This window comes from Rana temporaria, chromosome 6 (genome assembly GCF_905171775.1).
Source record: "Rana temporaria chromosome 6, aRanTem1.1, whole genome shotgun sequence".
In the NCBI taxonomy this organism is placed as follows: Eukaryota; Metazoa; Chordata; class Amphibia; order Anura; family Ranidae; genus Rana; species Rana temporaria.
Window position 1 is genome coordinate 196,062,004 of NC_053494.1, and position 19,903 is coordinate 196,081,906.

Here is a 19,903-nt window from a genome sequence, read left to right on the forward strand (position 1 = left end):
AAAATGCATCAAAACAACCTTCAGATCATGAAAGCTAATTTCAGAAAAGTGAACAAAAACATGCATTTTCAAAAAGTGTCAACCCAGAGGAAGACATTTTGGATATAAATTGTCCTTTTCTCTTAAAAAATTAATAAAATAAAAAAATAAAAAAAAAATAATTAAAATGTGTCACTTTCAGAAACAAAGTATACCCACCACTGTAACTGGCATCCATTGTACACACACGCTTCCAATTGCGACAACTGTCACTAGATAATCTGTTTACCATCAAAATGATTTCTACATCTCTAACTTAAACATTTACACATCCTGCGCCGTGATTGATAAAAAGGACAGGCTACTCAATGGCAGTAATGAAAATCAATTTGTGTTTGTGAAAGTGAATAATTATGTTTACAAATGCCTCTGGCACCGGAATTTAAAGAGCCTGAAGGTGAACAAGATTATAAACATGTCAGCCACAATTTGCAAGTGATTAATCAGTAATAGGAGAATATACACGTAGTCTAGGGAAATACAGGCATCGTCGACGGCTGTCTTGCTGAGAATATGGATGTTGCATCTGGTGCTTGAGTGTGGCTCATGTTGTAGTTCTATTATAAACCTCATGTAGGTGGATATGTATACCAGCTGTATATTAAAGCTGAAGCTTAATCTATTTACAATTTGCTCCCCCCAGACACACATCAATATGCTGATAACATTTTGTCATCGCTAGTTCTCCTAGCTTCTCTATGCAATGAAGTCAAATCATGACTGGTAGTAGGATATGCCAGGGTGCACTACAGGACTTCCTGAAAGAAACACAACTCCCTGCCTTAGTACTCTTCTCAAGAGCCCTCAACCATGATGCAAACAGTAGGCTGGGTTTTGGAAGGGTTTATACATGATCAAAATGCCTTTAAGGCCCCGTACAGACGAGGGAACATGTCCGCTCTGAGATTTCGGTCTGATGGTTGTACACACCATCAAACCGAAATCCGCGCGGACAGACAGCGCGGTGACGTGGCCGTGCCGTCGCCGCGACGATGACGCGGTGACGTGTGCGACCCTGGAAGGTCAATGCTTCCACGCATGCGTCGAATCACTTTGACGCATGCGAGGGATGGCGGCCGATCGGACATGTCCGGTGAGTCTGTACAGACGACCGAACATGTCCGACAGACAGGCTTCCAGCGGACATGTTTCTTAGCATGTCCGCTGGAAACCTGTCCGATCCGCCGGACAAATTGTCCGGTCGGCCGTACACACGACCGAACATGTCTGCTGAAACTGGTCAGCGGACCAGTTTCAGCAGACATGTTCGGTCGTGTGTACGAGGCCTAAGGGAAGATGCCAGTCTGGAGGATTGGGAGTTCCTGGGCAGGCTTCATTTCCATGCAGACTACCCTAGGTGCCTCTACGATGCTGAGCCTCTCATAATTAAAATAATTTAAAGCCAATGAGATCAAAGGTGCCTGGGCATGGACAGTCAGTCTTGAGAGGAAAGAACTAGATCAGGGATCTCCAAACTACGGTCCTCAAGCTGTTGGGGAACTACATGTCCCATGAGGTATTGTAAAAATCTGACATTCATAGACATGACTAGGCATGATGGGAATGGTAGTTAAAGAACAACTGGAGGGCCATAGTTTGGAGACCCCTGAACTAGATGATGCTGGACCTCCTGCAGCCAATTAAATTAGCTAAATATTTTATTTGCATCTTCTTCTGGGTCATAACATCTTTTCAACCATGCATGGTTTTTCACGGATGATTTTTCCTGCCTGAATACTGTATACATTGCACACAAATCATTATTTCTGATGACTGACAAGAACATTTTTCAAGCTTGTCCCTTCAGATTTTTTTCATCTGCACAGTCGGAATTGGCTATCGAAAGTTCTGTGAACACTATAAGAAAACTGAACAATCCCTCCGAATACAGACTTTTTTACAGATTTTTTGTCCAAATCTCTCATAGTGTGCACTAGGCTTAAAGGGGTTGTAAAGGTTCATGTTTTTTCACCTTAATGCATCCTTTGCATTAAGGTGAAAAAACATCTAATGTTTTCCGGCCTCCCAGCCCCTAGGTTTACTTACCTGAGCCCTCAAAAGTCCCACATTGAGAATGCGCTTGATCTTGGCCCGGTCCTGTTTAAAAAAAAAAATTGTTTTTATAAAAAAAGGGGGGAGTCATCCGGGGCCCTGGGGATCTCCGGGCCCCCCGTACCCATAAAAAAAATTGGCCCTTTAATTAAAAATATATTAAAAAAAATATTGTTTTTGTATAAAAATAAATAAAAATAGGGGAGTTGCCATATTGGGCCCTGTGGGCCTCCGGGCCCCTGGGGACCTCCGGACCCCTTACAGGTGTACTGCTTGTACCCCCCTGATGGCGGCCCTGGCGCTGGCAAGGAACCTGAGAAGAGGAGGATCCAGATTGCTCTGTGCAAAACCACTACACAGAGCAGGTAAGTATAACATGTTTGTTATTTTTAACCAAAACAAAATAAGACTTTAGTATCACTTGAATGTTGCAACTGTAATAGAATTAGATGCTGTGAAAGAGGTTCAATAAGTGCTCCGCCAAGTCTGGAATGCCTACAACTGCAATCCCTAATGATGATTGTGAGAGTAAGTCGGAATTCTGATTGGACACGTTGTCTCACTAGCAGCACAGGGCCAGATTCACAGAAGAGATACGACGGCGTATCTCCTGATACGCCGTCGTATCTCTGTGATCCGCCCGTCATAACTATGCGGCTGATTCATAGAATCAGTTACGCATAGATAGCCCTATGATCCGACAGGTGTAATTGACTTACACTGTCGGATCTTAGGATGCAATTCTAGGCCGGCCGCTAGGTGGGGATTCCATTGCGGTTGGCGTAGAATATGCAAATGACTAGTTACGGCGATCCACGAAGATCCGCGCGTTCTTCGCAATCTCGTACGTCGTCGCTAGTCCGTTTTTCCCGCCGCAAAGTTACACCTGCTTTAACATGGCTTATCTTTAGAACAGCCATGTTAAAGTATGGCCGTCGTTCCCGCGTCAAATTTCAATTTTTTTTTTTTGCGTAAGACGTCCAAGAATACGAAACGCCGTAACGCATGTCGCAGTTCAAAAAAAACATTGGGGCGCCGTAATTTCGCGCAAACCACGTCGGGAAATTTTAACACAGAGCATGCGCAGAACGTTCGGGGCGGGAACGCGCCTAATTTAAATGGTGCCCGCCCCATTTGAATTTGGCGGGCTTGCGCCAAGCGGATTTACGTTACACCGCCGCAAGTTTACAGGTAAGAGCTTTGTGAATCAGGCACTTAAGCTGTAAACCTGCGGCGGTGTAACGTAAATCAGATACGTTACGCCGCGGGGGAGCAACGTAAATGTACCTGAATCTGGCCCACAGTGTCTAAGTGATTAGCACCTCTGTCTGACAGCACTAGGGTGGTTGATTCAAATCCCAACTATGGTCCAACCTGCCTAGAGTGTGTATGTTCTTCCTGTGCCTGCATGGGTTTCCTCTCACACTCCAAAGACATGCTGGTAGGCTAATTGGCTCCTGTCTAAATTGGTCCTAGTATGTGTATGAATGTGAGTTAGGGACCTTGAAAAATTGTAAGCTTCTTAAAATCAGGGACTGATGTGAATGTATAAAACATATGTAAAGCTCTGTGTATATTGTCAGTGCTTTATAAATACCCGTAATAAATAAAATAGCACATGCTGTGGATGGAGCAGGCAGCAAGTCTCAGCTAGTCTCCAACCTGGACAGTGATGCTCTAGGGTACTTTCAAAATCTCAAAGATTATAAAAATTGCATGAATGGCCTCCACCTAAACCTTAATAAAATGCTGTACAATCTAATAACTCATTATATCCACCCAAATGTTAAACTTCTCAACAAATCCCACCAGCGAGACACTCATTGTCAGTTTGCTCTCCATTAAGCCTTTTGGCAAATTCCTAGGCGGACATTACGCTGTTAGACTTTGGGGCAGCTTTAATTAAAATTTATAAGTTTATGACAGTTGTATTGAACTACAATAATTGAACCAGGAAAATGTCATCAGTTAATTAAAGGCACACATCTGAGAGACATAATTAAAACTTTAGATTTAGTTGGAAAGTTCTTGCGCAAACCAAATTAATAAGATTTCATCAGTAATGAACAGAAGCATTATTATGGCCCCTGGAATGAGTTTTACATTCATGGAATGCTAGAAAGGAGAGTGCGTGCTTTTTTGTACTAAATTATGAAGGTCCTTAATAACTTAATCATTTCTAGAATCATCAACATTACAAAAGAAAATTGTTAAATAATTGCTACAAAAAAAAAAGTTAGCTAGCAGCATGACGATGAAATTGCAACAAGAGGCTAAAAAAACCTGTTATTCCCGTTAATTTCCTGCTGAATCCAATGTTGGAGGTTTCCGTGGGTACAGTCATACTCATTCATTGGTGAAACATCCCTGTGGCTATTTATGTCTCCATCAAATAATATTACAATGAAGGTATCACTCTTAGCTGCATTTCCCAGTAACACTAATACACAACAGTTGACTGGCCCCCCAAAAAAATGTACAGTATGGCTGAACTTTTGTGGATACCTCATACTTGTCCAAAAGACCATGGTGCTTCCATTGAATGGCATAAGGCATACAGTCCGAAGACATATCGGACAGATTTGCCCTTCCAACCTTGTTGGAAGTTTGGGAAACACCCCTTTCTATGCCACTATGATTGCGCCCCTGTGTGCATAGCCAGGTCTATGAAGACAAAGTGAGATGAGTTTGGTTTGGAGGAACTCAAGTGACCTGCAAGAAGCTCTGACCTCAACCCTAGCCAAAGATGTTTGGAATAATTTGGATACCCAATTGTGATTCAGGGCTAAGGCCGCGTACACACGGTCATTCCAAACCGATGAGAATGGACCGAGGTTCAGTTTCATCGGTCCAAACCGACGGTGTGTACGGCCCATCGGTCTGTTGTCCTTCAGTCCAAAATTTTAAAACATGCTTCAAAATCGAACCAATGGACCGCTGACCGATCGGTCCAAACCGATGGTTAGTACAAAAAAGCATCGGTTCAAAACCCGCACATGCTCAGAATCAAGTCGACGCATGCTTGGAAGCATTGAACTTTGTTTTATTCAGCACGTCGTGTGTTTGACGTCACTGCGTTCTGACCCGATCGGTTTTTGGAACGATGGTGTGTACGCACATCAGACCATCAGGCCACTTCAGCGGTTAACTGATGGAAATGGCCCATCTGACCATTCTCATCGCTTTGGAATGACCGTGTGTACGTGGCCTTTACGGTTGCTCTATTGGCTGAAAGGGCAAAAATGTCAACAGGCACACTCCAAAATCTGGTGGAAAGGCCTTCTTTTCAAAAATAAATCCCTATATATCCACTACTTAAAGAGGAAGTAAACCCTTATGGGTTTTACTTCCTCTTTATTTCCCTGCAAAGGTAAAGCATAACGGACTACTATGCACCTGAAACCGAAGCCTGCAATGTCACCGATGTCCCCGCTGGCTAGAAGCTTCCATCTTCAGCTCTCTTCCTTCCGGGGCTGCAGACTCCGGTTCTGTGACTGGCCGGAATCGCATGACGTCTCTCCCACGCATGCGCGCGGAAGCCGCCCGTCACAGCATGACCCCCTCTAGAAACGGCACAGCATGCCCTTTCTAAAGTGTGCATGTGCCAAATACATCAGCGCATGCGTTCTGGAACATTGTAAATATCTCCAAAACTGCAGAGGTTTAGGAGATATTTCAGTACCTACAGGCAAGCCTTAATATAGGCTTACCGCTAGGTGAAAGTGGTTGTACAGGGTGTACAACCACTTTAATGGCCCTGTAACCTGTGGGACCATGGAGAATGAACGTAGCCATCCTCTATTAGGAAGTCAGATCACAGCTCCAAAATCAATGGAATTTGGAGAAGGCTGAGAGCAATAGAAGGTACTATTTTAAGTTAAGAATACATATTTGAATATAATTTTATTATTTTTAAACCAGAGTTTAGTACCACTGTAATGATCACAGTTTTGAATTGGGATGTCCAACAAGCTCATATAAGTGTGATGATTAGGTGTTAACATTATCTATCTACAGCAGGCTCTCAACCTCACTAGTGCCGTGACCCCTTGATAAAATATCCCAAGTTGTGTGCACCCCTAACAGTAAAATTATTTTCTTATGGTGGGTTGTTAGCACCCAAGGCAAGACAAGTAATTTGAGCCCCTAAACCATGGAATTTAGCGCTCCCTGAGTCCCTTCCACTCGTACAGTATTAAAACCCCTTATGGTACATTTTAGGATGTACCACTCTTACTCTTTTGTTCTCCTTTATTTCTGTTTTATCTCTCTCTCTCTCCTAATTTCTTGTTTGTTTCCCCATCTCTGCCTCTAGCCGTCTTTCTTGTTCTTTCTCTCCCTTTTTCTTTGTTCCTCCCCCTCTTTTCCTCTCCCTTCCATGTATTCTTTATTTTTTTCCTTCTCTTACTCCTTGGTGGGGGGGTGGGGGGGGTCAGGGCCATCTTAATGCAAGGGCACACCTGGGCACTGCCCAGGGGCCCCAGGTACATGGGGGCCCCACAATAATCTTGCATTACATCATACTTGCCAATTGCCCCAGATTTGCTGACAGTCATGCCTTTTACTAAACTGTCCCGATATGGTCGTGTCCTGGGAAGTATCTCAGAACCTATACTGTGCCCTCCTGATCCCAGTATTGTGCCCTCCTGACCCCCCTCCCCCCTGTACTGTGCCCTTCTGCAATACTCCCCTGTGCTTTGCCCTCTTTATCCCAGTATTGTGCCCTCCTGACCCCCCTCCCCCTGTACTGTGACCTTCTGCATTACTCCCCTGTGCTGTGCCCTCCTGATCCCAGTATTGTGCCCTCCTGACCCCCCTGTACTGTGCCCTCCTGATCCCAGTATTGTGCTCTCCTGACCCCCCCCTGTACTGTGCCCTCCTGATCCCAGTATTGTGCCCTCCTGACCCCCCCTGTACTGTGCCCTCCTGATCCCAGTATTGTGCCCTCCTGACCCCCCCCCCGTACTGTGCCGTTCTGACCCCCCTGTACTGTGCCCTCCTGACCCCCCTGTATTGTGCTCTCCCAACCCCCCCTGTACTGTGCCCTCCTGATCCCAGCATTGTGCCCTCCTGACCCCCCCATACTGTGCCCTCCTGATCATAGCATTGTGCCCTCCTGACCCCCCTGTACTGTGCCCTCCTGACCCCCCCCTTTACTGTGCCCTCCTGATCCCAGTATTGTGCCCTCCTCACCCCCCCCTGTACTGTGCCCTCCTGATCCCAGTATTGTGCTCTCCCTACCCCCCTGTAATGTGCCCTTCTGCACCCCCCTTGTGCTGTGCCCTTTGTGTTGACTAGTCTTTGATTTATGGAGATTTTTTCTTTTGCAAAATCCATTTTATTAAAAGTACTAATGAATATATGTTTAATTCTATCAACTATTTATACTTTATTTCTTTAAAAGTAGGTGTGTAAATTGGGGCAAGCTGGTAGGGGCAAGCTGATAGGGGCCTCAGTGCATTACTTTGCCCAGGGGCCCATGATGTTATTAAGATGGTCTTGGGTGGGGTGGAATGGGATGAGTGGCAGGGCTGGGGGGAGTTCAGATCAGCCAACTTAGGTGCTCTTGATCAAGATCATCTGCTGATCTGAGAATTGGGGACTTTTAATGGCAACTATAATCACAGGTAGTGTTACTCACTGTGTCTCCAGCTTCACTGTGCCTCAGACTTTGTGGTGTCTCCGGTTCTGTGGTGTCTCGTAGCAGTGACACCTATGCCGAAATCAGGAGATAGGGTCTCCTCCAGCCCCTCCCACTTCACATTCCTCGCCAGTCAGCTGACCTCTAGTCTCTGCCCCCCAGCCATGCTGTAAACTGAATGGGTGCCTGCAAAGACGATGAGTGCTCGGCCGCGGTCTCCCGTAACAGTCCAGCTGGGCGGCCACAAAAAGGCTGGGACAGTGGTGCGGGCTTCAGGAACAGCCCAGGATTCGGTGACCCCGGACAAATCAACATTTGACCCCCGAGGGGTTTCAGATCTCCCAGGTTGAGAATCACTGATCTACAGTATCTAAATATCTATCAATCTGAGAGGATGGTACTTTTGAATTGTTTAGCCTAGACCATGTGCATTCAGGCAACATGTACTGGCAGATGTAGCAGATTTTCTAAACATTTTCCATTTTTCATAAGATCACAAGCAAAACAGAACACTCAATGTATTCTGCTCTTGTATCTAGCCGAAGAGCCTATGGTTCCAAGCTGCCTGTCTTACCTAGTTCTACTAGAGCAATTGGTGTCTATTACATTTTACAGTTAGTTGAATGGCTGGTGACCCAGATAACTAAATATGCAGCAGCTAAAAACTGTCATTACATTTTAGACTTGGAATCTTTTTTTTCCCTCCGTTAATACAACTGTGAAAAGGTCATGGAATATTATTCCCTGCTTAGAGTAGTTATACTTACTCCATTCAGTGCTGGTATTTCATAGAGAGGGATGTCTTGGTACAACAAGCACAGAGTAATTTGTACAAAAAGGCTGAATTAAGTGAATAGAAATCTTGTGTTAGGTTGTTACAAGAATATCCCAGTAGAATAATGTGGATTGTGTTTGAAATGCTAAAAAAGCATTTGCGGCATACCATAGTCAAACGGAATTTTAAAAACTGTAGTAAGCCAATTGCTTTGAATGCATTTATTTTCCTATCTAGAATGTCTAGAACAGACAAAAAGAGCAAAGTAGTGAATGTGTAAACATTTATTAAAGGAAGACAATTAGAAACTCACATAAAATAAGACTTCTTTTTTTAAGTGTATTTTGTGCGTGTACTCGAGAGAGGAGCCGGACTGCAGGAGTAGGCAGGCCTCCCCCAGAGGCAATCTGCCACCTTTCTCCATGCCCCCGGGTGGCAATGGCGGGGGTCCTCCCACACAGCCCGCCCTACCTGCTCTGTTTGAAGCCCAACGGGGCAGAGGGACTCCCTATAAGGGAGTAAGAGGATTTGCCCGCTCAACCAGCCCCGTTAATCCTTCGCCTCTCTTTTTTAGAGACCGCATGGTCAAAGTGCGTGCATGTTAACCCAATTTTGAGTGCGTGTAAGTGTGGTGGTTTTTGTGGGAGGGGGGTGGGCGTACTAAGCGCAGGCTTACCTCGCATAGCACACCCACCGGGAGCCGGGCTGAGAGCACCACACTCAATTCACATGTAGCCGAGACCGGGATCCGAACCCCTAGCTGCAGAGGTGAATGGCTTGTCAGCGCAGTGCCAATCGCGTTGAGCCACCGCAGCTCCCTTAATTATCTTCTTTTAATAAATGTTTACACACTCACTACACTTAAACCTTGTACACACAATACGATTGTTGGAAGGGGATTGTCTGTTGACAGACTGTTGTCCTAAAATCTTACCATTAGTACGCTCCCTTTTGACAATTGTTGTCCAATTTTCCACCAACAAATGGTAAATTTTCGGCGGACAGCTGTTTGACATCAGATTTTCGTATGGTCAGTACACAAATCCATCACACAAAAGTACAAACACGCATGCTCAGAATCAATGCTCACCAAACACGAAATTAGCAGAAGGGACCCAAAGGGTGGCACTCAAGAGCTGAAATTCCTTGTAGTACTGTATGTCACTACATTCGTGTTTGTGGCACAACAATTGTGTACCGTTAGTATGCAAGACAAGATCCTGGCACACGCCCTTTTGACAAAAACCAGACGCTCCGTTGGCCAACAATCGTACCGTGTGTACAAGGCTTTAGTCTATACACTTTGGTCTTCTTGTCTTTTTGCTGCTTAGAGATCTCTTCAAACTCTCAGAAGTGCTGTTAGGTGTACTGGATTTGATTTTTCAGTGGTCCCTGAAGCCACAGTATCTATCCTGAGAATTTGAACCACGCTGTCCTTTCCATCAATGTAGTTTTCCCCAGCCCAGGCTGCACCCATCGCACCATATTGATTTTTTTTTATCCTAGAGCGTCTAGAAAAAACGTTCTTACCCAGAGTGCTGTGGCACCTTGGGGTGCTGGCAGAGTTTGTCAGGGGTGCCACAGCATCCTGGCTGAGGAAGGCTTCTATACAAAGCTGCGACCAGCAGAGTGGGAGCTAACGGTAACATGTAAAGCCATGGATGGGGGAGAGAGTTCTGACCTGCCCCACCTCCCCCTTCAGTGCAGTAACAATTACAAGTAAACAATGAACATTAAGAAAGATGGCCAGCAGACAGATAACACTCATAACATTAAGGTCATTTTTCAAGTAGGTTTATATTGTATTGTCTAAAACCTTTCATTTAACTTTAAGAACATTCAATTTCAAAATGAGATATGTAGCAATTATATGTAATGATGTAGATCTTCCTTTAAATTGAGCCAATAGTTAACTGGGTGGGAAAAAAAAACACATGTGCAAGTCCAATATCTCACAAACTCCTGGTGACATGGTTGTGTTTTTTTTTTGTCTTATGGTTTACAATGACACATCTTTTTCTTTACAGGTAAACCCACTTGCACCTGCACTTTAGGATTTACGGGACCTAACTGTGGCAAAAAAGTCTGTGAGAATGTGTGTCAGAATGGAGGCGCTTGTAGCGTATCACCTGGCAATCAAGCCCTGTGTACCTGCTTTAATGAATATACAGGGGACAGATGCCAATACCGTAAGTCAAAAGAACTTTTGTTAAAGGGAATTTGTATTGTTTATTCTTATCCATTTATGTTGATGTATTATAGACCATGTTGGTTATAGTTAAAGGGGTTGTAAAGGTTTGTGTTTTTTCACCTTAATGCATCCTATGCATTAAGGTGAAAAAACACATGGCTGGCATGGGCCCCCCAGCCCCCTGTTTTCCTTTCCTGAGCCCGTCCACCTGCTGTGAACGTCCCCCGCGGCCTCTGCTCTATGGAGTCTTGGCGTTGTTTGGATAGATTGATAGCATTGGCTCCCGCTGCTGTCAATCAAATCCAATATGCGGCCGCCAGGGGGTGGGACCGAGTCATACACTCTGTGTCTATGGATGCAGAGTGTATGAGATGGGAGCGTGCCCACAAGGTAACCCCTTCGGGAGAGAGATTTCCAGAGGGGGTTATCTATTGCGGGGAGAAGCTGCAAAAGCCGCCGTGGGACCACAGAACAGCAGGATCAGGGCCACTCTGTGCAAAACGAACTGCACAGTAGAGGTAAGTATGACATGTTTTTTAATAAAAAAAAAAAAAAAAATGAACCTATACCAGCCCCTTAATACTATACGTTACATTAATACCTATAGACATGTAAAGCAGGGTGAACAAACATCTGCGCTAACAAGAAAATTCAAATGAAAAGCAGCCAGCACAGTTTGTAGATAAATCAAACACAAAAAATAATAGCCCAAAATGCAGCGCGGAGAAACAGGAAGTGAGAAATCCAGACAAAGAAAAAAAAACATTTAGAAGGGAAATAGAAGGAAAAGGTAAGTGAACCAACAATGTACTAGCTTAAAGGAACCTATTTAGAAAATAAAAAATGAACCTTTACAACCCCTTTATAGGTATTTTCAATTGCTTTATAGTGAGGCCTAAGGGCCTATCCATGTTACTACAGAGAATGGCCCAAAATGAAATAGGGGATTTCAGCTTTATTCCCTTTAAATAAGCATTTTATCTTAACTAAATTTGCTTTGTTTTCCTCGGTCTTCATTGCACTGATATTTAATTGCTCTTTGTCAGCTTTTCTTATTACCAACTTCACAGTTCTAATCATTCCACACTGAACTAATTCATGACTATTTTTGTTGTCTTTTCTGAAATAAAAATCTCCAGAAACGATCGATGTTTCCATGGTAAACCCTCATAAAGCGCTCTGTACAAACTAGCCTCCAACAAAAGCCTGTATTAGAATTCTATTGGAAGTGTTTTAATTACTGTTGTAGTGCCCAGTGGGATTCAGGACTTGTGGGCACCGAATGTAAAAATCCAGCAAATGGAGCATTGTTGATAAAACCAAAGCTCTGAAAAGAGATACCTTGATGTTTGCAGACAGAAACAAAGAAATATTGTTAAATAACGAGTCATCTTGTAGCACTGTACATCATTTTAGGACCATGGACAGTGTTGACATAGAGAATAATAGACTATTGTCTTTGCCGCTGTCCATGGTGCTGAAATAGTTAACACGCTAACCCCGGGACAGAGACTTTTGGAGGGGACTGAATGCTAGCCTCTTGCCTACTGAGTATGGGCCCTGGGTTTTAAGGGAACACTACTCTCTGTGAGGTGTATGCCTGGGGACCCCTAAAGTAATGTTGCTTTGGATTCAAGTCCATGTCTCCCCAAGACACACAGACTCTGGGAACCCTGTATAGGGCATATATCCTTATTTGAAATAATGACTGCTTCATACTGTTGGGACATATTAGCAGCTACAATTCATAGAAGGAATTTCTCATAATAGAAATATGCAAGCTGTCATTGCTCCTTGCATTGGCTTTAAAGGTGCAAGCCCTGGGGCCATTCTCACCAGTTTTGTTCTTTACCTAGTGAATCACTGATCTAGAATCAGTAGTAATGTATACACTATGTTTTCATTACAGGTTCCCTTTAAGTATAGCAATGCCGGAAGCAAAGAAAAAATATCCAAGAACCAATTTTAAAAACATCTCCTTAACCGCAGTTAGACGGCGGCAGGTCAGCTCGGCTGCGCGAGATCACGTAGCTATACGTCATCTCGTATTTCAGCGTATAGGGGCGACTAGTGCCGACGCACGTGCCCGGCTGGCGCGATCACCACCGGGCACCCGCGATCGCTCATTACAGAGCGAGAACTGGGAGCTGCGTGTGTAAACACACAGCTCCCGGTCCCGTCAGGGGGAGAAATTACGGAAATCACAGTGATCAGTCATTTCCCCTAGTCAGTCCCACCCCCCCCTTGGTTAGAACACACACAGGGAACATAATTAACCCCTTCCTCGCCCCTAGTTTTAACCCCTTCCCTGCCAGTGTCATTTTTATAGTAATCAATGCATTTTTATAGAACTGATCGCTATAAAAATGCCAATGGTCCCAAAAATGTGTCAAAAGTGTCCGAAGTATCCGCCATAAGGTCGCAGTACCGATAAAATTCGCTGATCGCCGCCATTACTAGTAAAAAAAATATTAATAAGAATGCCAAAAAAACTGTCCCCTATTTTGTAGACGCTATAACTTTTGCGCAAACCAATCAATAAACGCTTATTGCGATTTATTTTACAAAAAATATGTAGAAGAATACGTATCGGCCTAAACTGAGGAAAAAAGGATGCCAATTTTGTATGGGAGCCACGTTGCACAACCGCGCAATTGTCAGTTAAAGCGACGCAGTGCCGAATCGCAAAAAGGGGCCCGGTCATTGACCAGCAATATGGTCCGGGGCTGAAGTGGTTAAAGTGGAGGTCCACCCTAAAAAAAAAAAGCCAAAAAGGTCAAAAAACTTGAAAATAATAAATAAAGTGAATACTTACCAGAAATGGCTGTTGCTAGGCAGATCGTTCTAATCTGCCACTTCCTCATCCACGACGATCTTCTCTCTTCTCCTCCTCGCGTTGCCTCCTGGGAAATGGGGCTTGTTGTCCTCTGGGAACTGTGTGTCTCCCAGAGGACAGCCGCCCATTCACAAAGTGCTGCGCGACTCGTGCATGCGCAGTAGGAAACGCTGGCAAGGCTTCACTGCCTGTTTCCCTTAGTGAGGATGGCGGCGCCGGAACACGATCTGGAGGCTGGATTGGCCTCAGGTGGCCAACATCGCGGGCACGCTGGACAGGTAAGGGTGCATATTAAAAGTCAGCAGCTACAGTGTTTGTAGCTGCTGACATTATTATTTTTTTTCAACTGGGCCTCCACTTTAATGCTGAAATTTAAGGCTTGGATGGGCTTAAAGGGTCACTAAAGGATTTTTTTTTTTTAGCTAAATAGCTTCCTTTACCTTACTGCAGTCCTGTTTTCATGTCCTCATTGTTCGTTTTTGCTTTGATGTTGCTGTAATTCCTCTCTGTTCTGGACACTTCCTGGTTGTCTGTTTCCTGATCACCACAGTACTGGGAGATTTCTCACTGTGGTGACTAATCAAGGAGGTGTGATTACTGTGTGTCAGCACCAATCCAGTTTCGTTTTACAAACCATCACTGCCCTCTATTGGCTCTTTGTCTCTGTACATCAGAGAACCAGGAAACAACAGCAAAAACTAAACTAAACTGTAGGTACATTATATGATTGTTTTTTATCTATTTTTAATCATTTTTAAAAGGAATTGGTTAACTATTATGTCTCTATACCCTGTAACCAGTCATTTCAGCTAAAAAAATGTTTTTCTTTAGTGACCCTTTAAGGTCAGCATGTGCTTTCTCATGCAGGGAAAACCCATCAGGTTCAATTTAATGTTCCTCTTTTCCCTGTGGCTCTTTTCAGCCATTGGTACCGGATCAGAGATTACACAGGGCTGTGGCTTCGTCCTGCCACCATGTGAGGAGACTGGGCCAATCAACAAGCACCAGTGATGTTACATTGAGTGAGTCACATGCTCCACCATACCTGAAGGTAGTGGACGTTGTCTTCACTCTTTCTGTTGGAGCTATTAAGGCAAATCTGTTGCTTTACCCCACATGGGAAAAGCACAGATTTTCTTTTACCACTTAAGGCCTGGACCATTTCGCTGGCCAAAGTCCTTTTTTCCCACAAATAGAGCTTTCTTTTGGTGGTATTTGATCACCTCTGCGTTTTTTTTTTTTGTGTTATAAACAAAAATAGAGTGTACATTTTGAAGAAAAAGCTAAATTTTTTACTTTTTGCTATAATAAATTTCCCCCAAAAATATATATAAAAACATTTTTTTCCTCAGTTTAGGCCGATACTTATTCTTCTAGATATTTTTGGTAACAAAATCGCAAAAAGCGTATACTGATTGGTTTGCGCAAAAGTTATAGCGTCTACAAAATAGGGGATAGAATTATGGCATTTTTATTATTGTTTTTTTACTAGTAATGACGGCGATCTGAGCTTTTTATCGTGTCTGTGACTTTAGATCGGCACCAAATTTAAAAAAGTAAATAAACACAATACATGCTGTATACTGTAATCTTATAGATTACAGTACTGTATGAAAAAAATACACCCCCCCCTTGTCCCTAGTGGTCTGCCCAGTGCCCTACATGTACTTTTATATAATAAAAACTGTTCTTTCTGCCTGGAAACTGTAGATTGTCCATAGCAACCAAAAGTGTCCCTTTATGTCAAAAGTGGTTTTAGACCAGCTAGAAAACATAAATTAGAATCACTTGCAGAATTGAGCGATAGTGATTTGTGGGAAAATTTGTCATCAAAAAATTAAAAGTAATAATTTGTATTATTATTATATTATTTGTTATAATTATTTACATGTATTTATTATATTATAATTTATGATTTTGTGTTTCAAATTTTATTATACCCGGGATGTCTACTAGACTCTTGTTTGGACAGATTTAAGTGAGTTATCCCTAAGAATTGCAGGCCTACAATATAAAACGCCAAATTTCCATGCAAAATAATGGTACCACTTTCAGCACCTATAATCATACCACCAGGAAGGTTAATGTCTCAACAGTAGTCGTAGTAATAACAAAATTATTACAGTTAGATTTATTAACTTTTTTGCTTACCAAATAAAACCAAGTAAAATCTTCCCAAACAAAAGATGTTTGTGCCCTGTGATTTCTCGTCACTAAGATCATTCATACATCTTTTCACCCTAGATGTGTGCCACCATTACTGCGTGAACTCAGAATCCTGTACAATCTCCGATGATGGCCGAGTAGAATGCGTCTGCCCGCTGAGATACGAAGGCTCCAAATGTGAAGTAGACAAATGCCTGAGGTGTCGAGGTGGACTCTGCATCATAGACAAAAACAGCAATGACGTCATTTGCAAGTAAGAGCTAAAACAAATGATCTAACAAAATGGATTGCTTTTAAATACAGACTAAACTTAACAATATATTCTATTTTACAGCATCTTTTTTTCGGGAAAAGAAAATTAATATTATTTTTAGATGCATAATTTTAGCTTATCCTGTATTATGATGGGTTATAGAACCAAATACTTACATTTACTGAATAGATCTAGGGGTTGATTCACTAATGGAAAAAGAAAATATGGACAGCCGCACTCCAAAAAACAGCTGACGCGTTTCGCACTATAAATTAGTGCTTAATCATAGCTGATGATTAAGCACTAATTTATAGTGCGAAACGCGTCAGGGTTTTAATCCCGTGTTTTGTGCTGTGACTTGTAGTGCATTTTTCCTTTTTTTAAATAAAGACAACCATCAAGGTTTTTTGGAGTGCGGCTGTCCATATTTTCTTTTTCCATTTGTTGCCTTGTGCATGGCCAGCACCCTTGATCTCCTGAGACCATACTGATCATCCTAACACAATCCACCTGGAGCGGTAACTTTCTTTCTTTCTTTCGTTGATTCACTAAACTGGAGAGTGCAAAATGTGGTGCAGCTCTGCATAGAAACCAATCAGCCTCCAGGTTTTTTATTTATTTTTGTCAAAGTTTAACCACTTGTCAACCGCCTGCCGTCAAAAGACAGCGGGAGCAAGACCCTGTTGTTCTGGGCGGATGTCATATGACGTTGCGCCTTTAAAAGCCACTGGGGACCAGATGCGCATGCCCGATGGCCACTGGGGACCCGCGATTGCCCAGTAACTGAGCAGGACAGTGGATCTGTGTGTGTAAACACACAGATCCACGTCCTGTCAGGGAGAAGGGACCGATGGTGTGTCCCTTGTACATAGGGATAACCATCGGTCACCTCCCCCAGTCACTCCCCTCCCACCACAGTAAGAATCACTCCGTAGGGAACACATTTAACCCATTGATCGCTATCTGGTGTTAACCCCTTCCCTGCCAGTCACATTTATACAGTAATCAATGGATTTTTATAGCAGGGATCGCTGTATAAATGTGAATAGTCCCAAACATGTGTCAAAAGTGTCTGATGTGTCGCCGCAATATCGCAGATAACCGCCATTACTATCAAAGTCACAATAAAAATTGCTGATCGCCGCCATTACTAGTAAAAAAATAATAATAATAAAAATGCTATAAATCTATCCCCTATTTTGTAGACCCTATAACTTTTACGCAAACCAATCAATATACGCTTATTGCAATTTTTACCAAAAATATGTAGAATAATACGTATCGGCCTAAACTGAGAAAACAATTGTTTTAAAAAAAAATGGATATTTACTATAGCAAAAAGTAAAAAGTATTGGGCCAGATCCACATATAATTGGATAGGAAATTAGCAGCTACACTTTTTGTAGCTGCTGAATTTTAATAAACTTTAAAAAGCCTGGAACTCCGCTTTCAGTAACACTTTAAGCACATCAACACCCCTTGATCCATAGCATACATCCTGATGCTGTCTTCATTTATACTAAGTTACTAATTCACAAAAATCATGAAGTCAACTAAATAAAAAATATCTGATTTGCTATTCTGCATGTTTGCTTCAGGTCAATGACTCACTAGATAGTAAAGCTTTGTACACACGCTCGGTTTACTCGGCAAGAACCAGCAAGAAAACTGCTGACAGAGCTTTCTTGCCGAGTAAACCGAGCGTGTGTACGAGGCTTTGAGGTTTCTCGTCAAGAAAACTACCCAGAATCTCGACGATAATAATATAGAACCTGCTCTCTATTTTCTCGTTGTGGTTCTCGGCAGTGTTTTCCTGCCGAGAAACCCGAGTGTCTGTATACTTACCTGTCGCCGTGGAAACCCGTAGCTTCCAAGGCATAGGTAAGATGTAGCAAGATGGCGGCGACGGTATCGAATCTGACGAGCGCATGCTTATCGTAGTCGAAGACGTCACCGCGTTCATGCCATTCAAAAGAATGGTGGTTCATTTGAATGAAATGTCTGTACACTCGGCTGGCAAAACGTTTTTTTCCTGACGAGATTCTGGGCCATGTGTACAGGGCTTTAGTCTTAGAACCGTTAGATTTGCAGCAGGCCAAGCACCTTTGAAAAGAAGAAGTGGAATGGCAAATCCATGTTTTTGTCCTTGCAGGGTCACGTTAGGATATTTTAGCTTACACATCTTTCTGGAACCAGAAACTTCCTGAAAATGTGTTCCCTTCAAATGGGATTTCAGATACAAGTCTGTATGTATTTGGAAGATAATATCATATTCCCAATGTACATATGTACTCCACTGCTTAGTTATTTTCACTGTTATTCATAAAAATGCTAATTAATATATTTAATATTCATAGCTCACGTGAAAGTTGCATATTCCCAATTTGTAATGTGAAAAAAAATGAAAAATGTATTAAGCCGATTATATAATTTCAATGAATATTCATCAGCGAATAAAGGAATAGAAAGAACATGGGGTTGTTTAGTTTCTAGAGAGCTAAATCTGCATATAAGATATTAGAAAATACACTAGATTTCCATAGTTTATACTTGTATCCGTCTAGCCACAAATATGTGAGGATTTCTCTATTACTATACCAAATCACGTTTTAAAATGAATATAAACCACTAAAGCTAAATATTCAATTGCACAAGCCATTTAATGAGATTTCTGATAAATGTCTAATTCCTTATAATTCCTTGATTAGTCTAGCAAATCTTATTCTAGAAAAAAGTTAACTCAAAGTAGATATTTCCTTATTAGAAAATATTCTGCTATGAGCCTAAAGTACACAAAATCACTTGGAGGCAAATTGGATATTATATATTAAGAAAAATGCTTTGCTGTGATTGGCTAAAAGATAAAGCAGAGGGATCAATTTAACAGAATTAAAAATAAAATTAGTAAATTAGTAAATCTCTAGCCAATAAGGGATCGTCATAAAGCTGTGATTAAAAATGCATGTTTTTAAAGCGGAGTTCCGCCGAAAAAAAAAAAAAAAAAAGGTCAGCAGCTACAAATACTGCAGCTGCTGACTTTTAATATATGGACACTTACCTGTCCAGGGCACCCGCGATGTCGGGTCCCAAAGCCGATTTGTCTCTCGGGTTCTGACGCTGCCATCTTAGGTAAGGGAATCAGGAAGTGAAGCCTTGCAGCTTCACTTCCTGGTTCCCTACTGCCCATGTGCGAGTCACACTGCACAATCAAACTGGTCCCTGATGTCTTCTGGAACCTGTGTGTCTCCCAGAAGACAGCGGAGGGGGGGGAGTAGAAGCCGGACGTGGCGTAGGTCACCTTGGTGATGGTGATGTATTACACAGGTATCTGCTCCCTCCTCCCCCCTGAAAGGTGCCAAATGTGACACCGGAGGGGGGGGGAGGATTCCATTTTTGGGTGGAACTCCACTTTAAATGTTTGTCTGTTGAAGGACAAGAACAGTTAGTCTGAATTTGTCCCCTATATTTAACACCATCCATCCAAAAGTCTAGACCCTTGTTCATGTGACTGGTGAAAGGAGCAGCATTTTTTCCAGGAAAGAGCAGCACTGCAGACCTTTTGTTACTATTTATTTATACATCCCAGTAAGCATGTTAAATCAAAGGGGAAACTCTCATGATCTTTGGACAATATTATTTCCCATTCTGTATGTTTTATAAGGTTTTAAATAATGTATATCGTTTTCTCTCTATACATATACAATCTTTGTTTTACAAATACAAATGTATTGTAGTACTAGGTCCACCCATGAAAGTGGTTCCACAGAGCTTTATTGGTTTCCAAATAAAGGGCATATCAGTAGCTGCTTGCCTTTAGACTCTCTCTCTGTTTGAGAAGATCATAAGGGGAAGAAGAGGGAAGGAGAGAAATCATCGTTCTTATCTGCATTTCTATACTAGTTGAAACTTTGCAATTTGTAGCAAATTTGCAGGGTAAATCTCTAGCAAGA

General features: G+C 42.5%; 1 protein-coding gene across 1 annotated transcript in view; it reads left to right on the forward strand.

Moving 5' to 3' along the window:
• LRP1B (LDL receptor related protein 1B) overlaps positions 1 to 19,903 on the forward strand; it is a 1,757,966-nt gene that overhangs the window by 1,684,105 nt on the left and 53,958 nt on the right. Inside the window, exons 84-85 of the mRNA XM_040358043.1 lie at positions 10,535 to 10,696; positions 15,779 to 15,953. Of these exons, the coding sequence (XP_040213977.1) occupies positions 10,535 to 10,696; positions 15,779 to 15,953 (337 nt within the window). The remainder of the gene's footprint in view (positions 1 to 10,534; positions 10,697 to 15,778; positions 15,954 to 19,903) is intronic.